Source organism: Ictalurus punctatus, chromosome 15 (assembly GCF_001660625.3).
Source record: "Ictalurus punctatus breed USDA103 chromosome 15, Coco_2.0, whole genome shotgun sequence".
NCBI classification, from domain to species: Eukaryota; Metazoa; Chordata; class Actinopteri; order Siluriformes; family Ictaluridae; genus Ictalurus; species Ictalurus punctatus.
In genome coordinates, this window is record NC_030430.2 from 24,280,227 (window position 1) to 24,292,726 (window position 12,500).

Here is a 12,500-nt window from a genome sequence, read left to right on the forward strand (position 1 = left end):
ACGACAGATACGTTTAAGGATCAGAGAGAATGCAACTGTTGTATTTAACTACAGGGTTAAACATGACGAGATCTGAAACATCGTCTGTAACGTACCGGAGGGACTGCTGCCCGTCCTCTTCCGCATACATGAGCTCACACACGTCCAGCGTTGGCTAGCGTCGCTGTGATTGACAGGAGAGGGAATATGTATTGCCCCTCCCACTCAGACAGGGCAAATCAAATTTATGTGTAAAATAAAATACATCAAACTTGGAAGGAAGTCCCGATTGCACAATGTTCAAGGATTATAGCGACTAAAAGTGTTCAAGGTGTGTGGTTGTTTCTCACACACACACACACACACACACACACCTGTATCTCCTTATACGCTTTCCTGACAGTACAACTTCAAACCAGTCCTCCTACGTCCTCCTCATGGTTTTCTTCTCTTTTTCTGTCCCCCACCACACACACACACACACACACACACACACACACACACACACGTCTACATCTCTGAAGCCACATTCCTCAGCTCCAGTCCTCTCCACCACTCCCCCCCCACACCCACACCGTTTAAACGACGTTATTATTAAAGTCTCCCCAACATTATTATTAAAATCTTTCCACTCGGGTTTCCTGATCCCCCGCCGCTTCGTCCTTTACAGAAACGATAAATCAGCCGAGCTCCTCGCACATAAATCAGCCAGCCGGGAGATCGGAGGGCGATAACGTGTCACAGCCCAGAGACGGGCGCAAAAAATCCTTTCGGAAAACAACCCAGGAGGAAGCGGACATGCTATAAATGTCAGATAAGCAAGAAACACGACTCTGGGTGTTTTTAATGGGTTTGGGAGCACGCGTTTGGGTGGTTTCAGTATAGGGGAATGCCGAAACCCACAAATATGCTAACATTGCTAATAAGGAATGGTGGCTAAGTCGGTGAGCCAGGCAAATGATATCATGCTAAATTTCCCAGCTGACTCATTGGATAGCCACATTAGCATTTTGATTATGGTGTTTATTTAGTATAAAATATAAATATATATACACACAAACACACCCACGCTAGCTGACGGGAATTGTGGGTTTATACAATAGCTATAATAATAATAATATAAAATTAGGTGCTGAAGATTTCCTATGGCGATAGTAAATCTACAACAGTGTCTTTGTTTACCTGTTCGCTCCTCTAGACTCATTTTCTCATTTGTCAATGTCTATGTTTACACAGACAGCAGTAATCTAATTACTGACCTTATTCTGGATAAGACGATATTCTGATTAAGGTGTTTACATGAGTCGCTTTTAGAATACTCCTTTCGTGTTCCTGTTTTACGTGTTATAGAACATAGATGGATTAACAGCACACGTCGTCCGACGTCCCTCCAGAATTTCACGTATCGACATGCAGTCGGTCTTCGTTATGGGACCGTGTACAGTTTTGGGTGTTTTTATCTTTAATTTTTACGAAATCTTCAAGTCCGGTTAATTATTCGTCGTGCTGTACGTGCTAATAGACGACTGCGTGAAGCCGTGGGCTGCGTCCCAAACCGCGTACTTACCGTCTATATAGTAGCTGAAATACATGTATATCTCCTACTATACAGCAGGTAAGTACGCGGTTTGGGACGCGGCCGTTCTCTCTCGTTTGCCGTAAAACGGTCGAGCGCTGCCGTGTGTGTACGTGTCCTGTCACACAATGCGGTGAAAACTCCCACACGACGTTAACAGTGTGATTAAGGTGTGTACGTGTCCGTAACGCACGTCCATAACGCGACTAAAACAGGAAATACTCCACACGTCTTAATTCCGTCTGTGTTTACTCCGAGTACGACTTTAATCGGATTAAGGTCCTCAATAATCTCTGTTCACATGCTGGTTTCTCAATCAGAGTATCGTCTTAATCGGGTTCATATCGGATTATCGCTGTCCATGTAAACGTACCGACTCATGGTGTGGGAGTTCAGGGGGAATTGTCTAAAATTTCCCATTATTATCTGTGGGACTGGACTGACGCCAACTTCCGGCGTAAATTCTGAAACGTGTTGCGTATACGCCAGGTCTACTCCCAGAGATATAGGAGAAGATATGTTATACAAGCACGTCGGCCGATAGACGACAAGTGAGCAGAGTGTATCAATTAAGTGTCAACTAAAATCAAGTGTGTAACTAATTTTCATTAGTTAACTTTGTTAACGTTTTTGTTCGTTTTGGGGTTTTTTTTTTTGCTACCAGTAGAGGGGGACAAAGGTACTTAAACCCGCTACACACATTATCGACGACTTTATACCGCGTTATGGACGTATTGTGGCGTCTTTGTGCATTTAAACAAACAGATGAATAACGACAAGTTGACAAAGTCAAATAAATAAATAAATATATGTCAGATTAACTCATTTCTCATCTTTAACCGGGATACTACATGAAATAAAACCAAAAACGGTCCTCGACTGTTCACCAACGCGCACCTTACTGCATTGCAGCCCGTTTCACAATCGCACAATATTTATAGCGATATAACCACGGTATGATATTTTCCACCCACATCGCTCAGCCCTAGCAGCAAGTCTAGCGGTGACGCGCTTGTCTTTGTTCTCACGTTTTGTTCTTTTCTATTATAAAGGGGGAGAACATGCTAATTAAGAAAAAAAATACACTATGAGATTACAATCAGAGTAATTTAAAAAAAAAACACACAAAAAAAAAAACACGAGAAAGATCAGCAGTTTTGTGTGATTGCTGTTGATTGTTTTAACACCCCCTCCTGGGCTGCAAACTGTTCCACTCATGACGAAGCACGCACACACACACACCCAGACAAATAAGAAGCTACACCGGTGTACTAATCTCTACACACACTGCGGCTCAGGTGAAATCTCTCACGCCTACGCAGGGCACTTCGAAGTGAAGGACAAGACCGCTGAGAGTTTCTTTTACTATCAATTAAGCCACTCCTCCTCTCCAGCCAATAACTATAAAGAATTTACCCGTCGATCGACTCCATGAAACTGTAAAACCGTGAAAGATACTCATCATACTGGGAACGTTTCAAAACAGTTTCCGATAGCTCCGCCCCTTCTGCTGCGCAGCATTGAGTGCACGTATCCGGTGTTACATTTGAACGCACCAAACACTTCGGGTACTAATAGTGAACTACATCAACAGTTGCAGGAGATTACACGTGATGGATGTAGTGCACACTCGACATCCAGCTGTTGCTCATCAGTCTGGAAACAAAGAGCCTTCAAAGATCTCACCTACAATCACAACACTGGACCAAACTCTGGACTGATCTGAACGTGAGCAACGTTCTTGACAACCAGTGTGTCCGTCCATCCATCCATTCTCTGTCCCGCTTATCCTACACAGCGTCGCGGGGATCCTATCCTAGTGGACTCAAGTCAGGGGACACCCTGGACGGGGTGCCAACCCATCGCAGGGCACATCTGCACACACGTTCGACCTACAACAGATATCTTTGGACTGGCGGACTAAAGCGGAGTGCGCGGAGGAAACCCTCGTAGCACGGAAAGAACATGCACGCAGGGTGGAAGCGGGAACCGAAGACCTAAAAACTAAGGTGCAAGGCGAACATGCTAACCACTTAGCCACCGTGCCCCCGTTCGCTAAGTGTAGCGTCCGTAAATACAACAACAAGACCTGGAAGAGGAAGAAATCGACAACAGTGCTTAGTGCTACAGGAAAATAACCATCGCGTCACTGTTTATTTGTGGAACGTCCTCGAAACAAGTCCCTTCCTGTTCTCGCTTACGTTCTAGCAGCTCTAAAGCAGGCGTTCCTTCACCAACATCGCTTTCTCTTTCTCTTGAAGTGAATAAGACAAATAAACACAGCTCGTCGTGCTACCGAGAATCCACGGACACCGGAGACTCGTCGGAAAAAACGCGGAATCGACACCTTCGACGGAAAACGTCAATCACACCATAATCGACGTTTCGTTAGTTGCCAAATAACAGGCACGTTTCTCCGTACGTGGAGCGTCTGCCATACGCGTGTACAGCACGCGTACACGACAACGTATTAGAATGAGCGCGGTAATATAAAGCTTTTACAGACAACGCAATGAATCAACGCTTATTGAGAGAAGAATCAACAGAATCGTTGTGCAAATGGGTTTATAAACACGGCGCGCGAATACTCCCGAAATCCCGCCTTTTAACGACGCGTCCTGGAACCCGGGGTAAATTCTGAAGGGTTATTTGGAGCAAATATACAAACAACATAACCACACGAGGCACATATTAAACCCGTGCTTTATGCGTCCAGAGTTAATTGACACTCTGGTGTAATTACTCGTCAATAATTGCACATGATTTAGGCTTAATGGACACGAAGGTGTAATTACGCCGTAATAATTACACGCGAAAGCCTTCGCAACGAACTCACGAGCGAGTATCGGGCTATAAAACACCGCACAAATGCCACCGAACCGACGGCGGGACGAGGAACGTGAGGATTTTTTATTTCGGAGTCCCGAGAGCCGGCCCGTTGGAAACGTGTTCTGAATCGGTGCCAGCGCGTCCAGGAGATCGTCGTCGTCATGTGAAAAACTTAGCATGCATGTCCTCCTTAGGAAGGAAAAATAAAGCTGGGAGCACAGAAACGTTCCTTTTGCCCAGCTGTGGCTATACTGAACTGCGACATGAGGGATTTATTTAGGGAAAGGGCAGCTCTCCATCAGGTGCGCCATCTCTACGGAGACGTTCTCTTGTTTAACATCATCAGGTACGGCCGAGGAGCCCGAGTCACACCGGAGGCGCTATTCGTTTCAACCTTACTCTCGTGTTATTTCGGCCACTCGGGCAACACGGTAATGTGATCTCATATACTTTATAAATCATTTACAAATACTGTACAACACATAAAGGTCACATCCATAACGCTGGCTTTTTCTCAGGAATGCTGCTTTCTGTCTCAGGAAAGAAAAACAACAACAACAACAACAAAAAAAAACTGTCAGCACTTTATGTATAAGAAAAAAATATATATATATATATATATATATTATATATCTAAACTTTGTGTTATTCAATTTCTATTGTTTCTAATATAAAAAAAAGACTGGCAGGGATTGTTGAGCCTGAAAAACTCAGTGTTGATAAACTGCTATATATCTTATTTATCTTTCTTTCTTTCTTTCTTATACGAATAAAAGAATGGAAGAGAGAAAGAAAGTACGCCATCGATTCAGTAAGTCTGTACGTAAGTAAGGTTAGGTCAGTCAGTAAGCAAGCGAGTGAGTCAGCGAGTAATCGGTAAGTCGGGCGTTGAGCGAGCGAGTACAGCAGTCACAGCAGTCAAAGGTCAGAGGGTAAGTGAGTAAGTCAGTCAGTAAGTAAGCAAATAAATAAATAGATAAATAAATAAATATATAAATAAATAAAAGTGCCAAAAAAATGTTTTCTAGTTTTTCCCCCCAAGTACACTTCCACTACACATTTCATCCACAACCATTATTTATTTATTTATTTATTTATTTATTTATAGGATAAGTATTTGCACTGTGATGTCTTATCCTCAAAAGGAATTTTTATTTTTTTTTACCACACTTGTAGTCTTTTAATTAAGAATTCATTCATTCTTGATGTGAAAAAAAAAGGATAAAAAGCAAACTTGATTATTTTGAGTTGAACAACATGCTAATTAATAAAACTTTCTTAAAAAAAAAAAAGATTCAGTTTTGAAAATTTTATATTTGGATTAAAAATAAATAAATAAATTTAAAAAAAAAGAAAAAAAAAAGGATCATTTTTGCATTACCCCCTAAGCCTCCTAATCCCCGCCCATCATCCTAACCCTAACCAGTCAGAGCACTGCACACGATTTAAAGCGGTTACGCAGTTTTGGATTGAGCTTCCTGGATGCTGGCTTGTGATTGGTCATTTGTATTCGAGTTTGTTGTTAAAGAGCAATTCGGCAGCTATGAAAAGGTGTTTAAAGCTCGTCCCAGCACTCGCGCCTCCATAATCCTCTCTCGTTCACATAACGTCCTTCATCCGATTGTTATTCCATCCGACGTAACCTCGGATACACGCCGCTAACGGCACCTGCTAATTATCTTCATTGTCTAGCTGCAACACAGGCTCACGTTTGAAAAGCTCATCCAAAGCCAGAGACACATTTCTAAAAGCAGGATTTCTGCTGGAGTTGAGAAGGAAGCGTTCCCAGACGGAGATGCGACCGAGCTGAAGGGAAAAACACTGAGATCAATGCCGGGGTTCCAATTAGCCTCGATCGGCAGCGGTGGAGGGAGATTAGCGCCCGAGTGTCGAGTAGATTTCCTGCTCTGTCAGATGGCCAAGCAACGTTAGCTCTTTGAATAATTGCTATGGTGGCTATGCGGAAGGAAACAGAAGATCAATGAGAAATTATCCGTGACGGTTGATGACGGGGCAGACGGTGAAGATATCCTTCATAGAAAACGACGTGACTGGAGGCGTGTCGAACGTAGCATTTAGCGAGCTCAATTCACAGATAAGATGATTTCAGAACGAAAATCCATAATTGTCGGACAGATACGTAACCGAGCCGAAGAGCAAAAGACACAGAGATCGTGCAAATATTAGGAAAACCGTAATTCCCACTTTCTGACTGGGGAAAACACGGTCATATCAGTCTACATATTGGAATTATGACTCGGAATTTTAGGAGCTTTCTGACAACCCCCGATTTCGCCAACCAAACCAGGAAGTGAGGCGACCGGCTACGTGAACATCGAGTGTGATTGCGTGAAGATATTTAACTGACCGTCTCAGACCAGGGGTGTCCGATCTTATACAGAAAGGACCGGTGTAGGTGCAGGTGTTCATTCCAACCAATCAGGAGCCACACCTGAGTCTACCGAAAGCCACACTCAACTGATTAAACAGGTGAAATCGGGTGTGGCTCCTGATTGGTTGGAAAGAAAACCTGCACCCACACCGGCCCTTTCCGGATAAGATCGGACACCCCTGGTCTAAGACAAACTGAAGAAAAAAAACAAACATTTATTTTAAATAATATTCGCAATAAATGATTCTTCTGTCTGTTAACAGTAAGCTTGTTGCTAGGCAACCGAGCTCTCAGATTACAGCATTCGCTGGACTGTAGCGTAACGATCGTCTTGGTTTCAAACAGAATTCAATGAGTGTAGAAGCTTCGAACGAGGCTCAGACAATCAGATTTTAAGCAAGATCTATGTTCTATGTTCACGAACGTAGCTTTATATTCGACTTCATCGGTGCAGCAGGTAGCGTTACCGCTTCACAGCTCCACGGTTCTCGGTTCCAACCCGACCTCTCGCAACTGTCCGTGTGTTGTAAATTCCCAGTGTTCTCCTCGTGTCCATGTGGGTTTCCTCCCGGTTTTCAGATTTCCTCCCACCTCCCAAAAACAAAAATAACATAACATAAACATAAACTTACAAGTCGGAATGATGGGATGAAGCTTTATATAACCAAATCTTGCCCCGATTAAGACATACATGAGAACATCGGTACCGGGTAAGTTTTACTTCCGGATTAACTTCCAGGGCTCTAATATTCATACTGTATCAAAAAGTTTTGAAATTTCAGTCATCAGAGAGTCCCTTATTTTAATATCATTTAATTCCCTTACACCGTGCCATCTGTTGAACACACAAATACTGAAAAGAGGAGATTGAAGGCTCGTTGAACGCAGCATTTCGCAAGGACGGTTCATAACTTAGTGTCTAAAACAGTCCTTTCTTCCACAACAAGACTGAATTTAAGACCTACGACTTACAATTAACGCCTTTAATCCATACTCCATAACTACATTAATAACATCAGAAGAAATTTAAAAAAAAAAAAAAAAACATCATACATGCAGGCGTGTTGAATGCAGCATTTAGGAAACGCTAAATTTCACATTTTAAATCGTGGATGAATTTCAGAGCAGGATAAAATGTCCATCGTTATTTATAACATCATAAGACTATCTCTCTCTCTCTCTCTCTCTCTCTCTCTCTCTCTCTCTCTCTCTCTCTCTCTCTAATATCACTGTACATCAGACAACACAAACGCGCAACATGCCGAGAGGATCTGAGGCTCGTTGAACGCAGCTTTTCACATTCGAGGTTTAAAACAGGGATATTTCACGGACGTCCAGTGGAGGATAAAAGATTTCCCAAGATTTCTCATTTATTACGCGAATCTTTCTGCGTAACATTCGAGATTTAGTCGTTAAGGTATTAATAGCTGATCCGAGAACACACACACACACACACACACACACAGAAAATCTGAGGCTTGCTGCAAACAGTGTTTGATGTTTGAGATTATTTTATAGAGATGAATCATTTAAGATTTAAACTATGGATAAACCCGAGTTCATGAGCCGCTGAACATGTCTGTAAACGCGAGTAAAGGTTTTCGCAAGTTCAGTTCAGGATAAAAGTCTTCAAATCACATAAATAAACCCCTCAATATCTGCTCAGAGGACACACGCAGACATCAAATCTGAGGCTCGTTGAACACAGCAAGATTACTTTGAGCGCGAAAGTGTGGAATGAAATATCAGTAAGCGTACAAACCAAAAAAAAACCAAAAAAAAAACACACAAAACAAAACAGCAATAGAAACCCCAGGAGCTACTGAACACTGCATTTAGTGAAATGATTTTGAGATTGAAGGTGTGCTTCAGTTCAGTAAGATCATTCAAAAAGAACAAAACCACACACACAAACAAAAACCCTAAACGGCCGGCGAAGACTGACATCGATTCTTTCGAGAATGAAAGTGCAGAAGTGGTTTAGTCCAGGAGCAGAAGTGTGTCATTACGCTTCTCGAATTCCAACAAATATTGTAAATAAATTCAGAGGAAAGGAGAAAACTAAAATCACACATGCCTCGAAAAGCAGAGGGCCGATGAACACTGCATTGAGCAGGATTATTTTGAGGATGTGGTTCAGCTCATGATGGACATGTGCCATTAAATATCTCGCATTCATGAGAGAGAGAGAGAGAGAGAGAGAGAGAGAGCGAGAGAAAGAGCGAGAGAGAGCGAGAAAGAGAGAGAGAGATGGAGAGAGAGAAAGAGAGAGCGAGATAGAGAGAGAGAGAAAGAGAGAGCGAGATAGAGAGAGACAAAGAGAGAGAGCGGGAGGGAGAGAGAGAGAGAGAGAAAGAGAGAGCGAGAGAGAGAGAGAGAAAGAGAGAGCAAGATAGAGAGACAGAGAGAGAGAGAGAGAGAAAGAGAGAGCGAGAGAGAGAGAGAGAAAGAGAGAGCAAGATAGAGAGAGACAGAGAGAGAGAGAGAGAGAGAGAGAGAGAGAGAGAGGGAGAGAGAGAGAGAGCGAGATAGAGAGAGAGAAAGAGAGAGAGAAAGAGAGAGCAAGATAGAGAGAGACAGAGAGAGAGAGAGCAAGATAGAGAGAGACAGAGAGAGAGAGAGAGAGAGAGAGAGAGAGAGAGAGAGAGAGAGAGGGAGAGAGAGAGAGCGAGATAGAGAGAGAGAAAGAGAGAAAGAGAGAGCAAGATAGAGAGAGACAGAGAGAGAGAGAGAGAGAGAGCAAGATAGAGAGAGACAGAGAGAGAGAGAGAGAGAGAGAGAGAGAGAGAGAGAGAGAGAGAGAGAGATAGAGAGAGATAGAGAGAAAGAAAGAGCAAGAGAGAGAGATAGATAGATAATCACCATCTACCAGAAAATAAAAGCACCCACGCCTAGAAATTGTGAGAGTCACATTTAATACACAGGGATATGAAGCCCAGCATCACGCACACACACACACACACACACACACACACACACACACGCACACACACAGATTCAGATGTAAAGCCCAGTGTCATACACGTCACTCCACACACACACACGCACACACTCACACACACGCGCGCACACACACACGCGCGCACACACACAGAGATTCAGATGTAAAGCCCAGTGTCATACACCTCACTCCACTCACACACCCACACACACACTGATATAAAGCCTAGTGTCATACACGTCACTCCACACACACACACAATATATACACACGGATTCAGATCTAAAGCCCAGTGTCATACACGTCACTCCACACACACACACACACACACACACACACACACACACACAGTGTTTGACTCTGTAGTGAGCGTTAGAGCCACACTCAAACAGCAGAGAGTATTAAAGTAGGGCCCTACCTTTGAGCACACTTCGGCCGTGCACTAGATCCCTTGAGAGGCGCAGGGAATAAAGGCTTTGTGAAAATCCTGACTTGCACAGCGGCACATTCAGCTGCATCTCCCCGAGCAGCCCCTGTGAGACAACACACACACACACACACACACACACACACACACACACACACACAGTATTGATTTCCTGTGGACCACCATGACCCCGATATGAGGAGTAAGATCATGGACAGCATGATCTTAGCAGCTCCGAGTGTGTGTGTGTGTGTGTGTGTGTGTGTGTGTGTGTGTGTGTGTGTGTGTGTGTGCGTGCATTTCAGCAGACCACAGTAAACTTCTAAAGCATGAGATAAGAAGAAAGTAGAAAATAAATGAAGAAAACTATAAGAAAGAAAGTAAGAGTTAGACATGTGCTCAGAGCAGAAGAGTTTGAGTGAGCTAAGATTAGTGCACTTCACACTCCTCCTCTCCTCCACACACACACACACACACACACACACACACACACACACACACACACACACACACAGCTGATGAATATTCAAATGAGCCTGTGCTAATTTAGATCAAGGGCACTTCACTCCCTGCTCTCTACACTACAGAGCAAAGGGTGAAGACACACTCCGGGGTGGAGGAAAGGGCAAAGAGAGAGATGAGAGAGAGAGAGAGAGAGAGAGAGAGAGAGAGAGAGAGAGAGAGAGAGAGAGAGAGAGAGAGATGAGTAGAGTTGATAAGAAGACAAAATTAGCAAAAGGAGGAAGAACAAAGAACAGATGAACACGTTGGAAAATGGAGGGATGGAGAAAGAAAAGATGCAAGGGATAGAAAGATGGAATCAAGACAGAAGAGAGAAAGAAAAAAAAGAGGTGGGAAACTTGCTAAACCAGAAGAGTCGAGAAGAAAACAAAGAGGGACAAGGGGGGGAGCGACTAGCCAAAAAAAAAAAAAAATAAAGATAGAAAGAAAGAGAAGAGGAAAGTATAGGGGAAGAGAAAGAATAGAGAGGCAGAGTAGAAGAAGAGAGCAGAAGAATGGAAGAAGAGAATGAAGAGAGAGAGAAGGAAGGAAGGAAGGAAGGAAAAGAAGAAAAAGGCAAGAGAGGAATGGACAGAGGAACTAAAACATAAAGAAGGACTAAGAGATAGAATAGAGGGGGGAAAAAGAGAGAGAAGAGAAGGAAGGGAGAAAGTGAGAAAGAAGAAATGAGGAGGACAGAGCCAAAAGTCACAGAAGAGAGCAGACAATAAAAAGGAAGAAAAAAAGAAAGAGGAAGAATAGAGGCAGAGTGATAGTGAGATTAATGAGGGTAAGAATGAAAGGAGGGAGTGAAAGAAAGGATCGGGGATGAAGGAACAAAAATGTGAGATAAGAGAAGAACGAAGGAAAGAATGAAAGAAAGAAAGGATGGGGTGATGAAGGAACAATAGTGTGAAATATAAAGAAAGAAAGAAAGAAAGAAAGAAAGAAGGAAATAAAGAAAGAAAGAAAGAAAGAAAGGATAGGGTGATGAAGGAACAATAGTGTGAAACAGAAAGAAAGAAAAAGAAAGAAAGAAAGAAAGAAAGAAAGAAAGAAAGAAAGAAAGAAAGGATGGGGTGATGAAGGAACAATAGTGTGAAACAGAAAGAAAGAAAAAGAAAGAAAGAAAGAAAGAAAGAAAGAAAGAAAGAAAGAAAGAAAGAAAGAAAGAAAGGATGGGGTGATGAAGGAACAATAGTGTGAAACAGAAAGAAAGAAAAAGAAAGAAAGAAAGAAAGAAAGAAAGAAAGAAAGAAAGGATAGGGTGATGAAGGAACAATAGTGTGAAACAGAAAGAAAGAAAGAAAGAAAGAAGGAAATAAATAAAGAAAAAGAAAGAAAGAAAGAATGGGGTGATGAAGGAACAATAGTGTGAAATAGGAAGAAAGAAAGAAAGAAAGAAAGAAAGAAAGAAAGGATGGAGGAAAAGAAAGAAATGGCAGAGGTAAGAAAAATAAAAACAAAGAATTGAAGAACAGAAAGAAAGGAAGAAAGAAAGAAATTAAGAGAAGAGAAAAAAATAAAAATTTTTCTCATTCTGAAACATCTCATTTGCATATTCATTAGGTTATTAAATGTACGTGTTATAATCCAGCCAATCAGTGATATGTTAGTGCTGATGTTTATGTGAGGTGTTAATAACACACCCTGTACTGATGCTGAAATTATGGGATGTGACAAAGCGGTTGCCGGGATCCCAGCCCCAGCTACGCGTTTGAATATTCATTAATTATTTAAATACATGCATATATTAATGGTTCCTGACAGCTTTGTGCTCGGGATTGTGCTTTTGACATTTGGCCAGCGCGACTTTCTGGAAAATAATCTCCAGATCTAAAAATACAGGAAGTAG

The 12,500-nt window shown here is 42.4% G+C and overlaps 1 protein-coding gene across 1 annotated transcript in view; it reads right to left on the reverse strand.

The window, feature by feature from the left end:
* Positions 1-12,500, reverse strand: part of LOC108276271 (cadherin-4) — a 367,096-nt gene that overhangs the window by 348,268 nt on the left and 6,328 nt on the right. Inside the window, exon 2 of the mRNA XM_053686058.1 lies at positions 10,136-10,250. Coding sequence (XP_053542033.1) covers positions 10,136-10,250 — 115 coding nt within the window. The remainder of the gene's footprint in view (positions 1-10,135; positions 10,251-12,500) is intronic.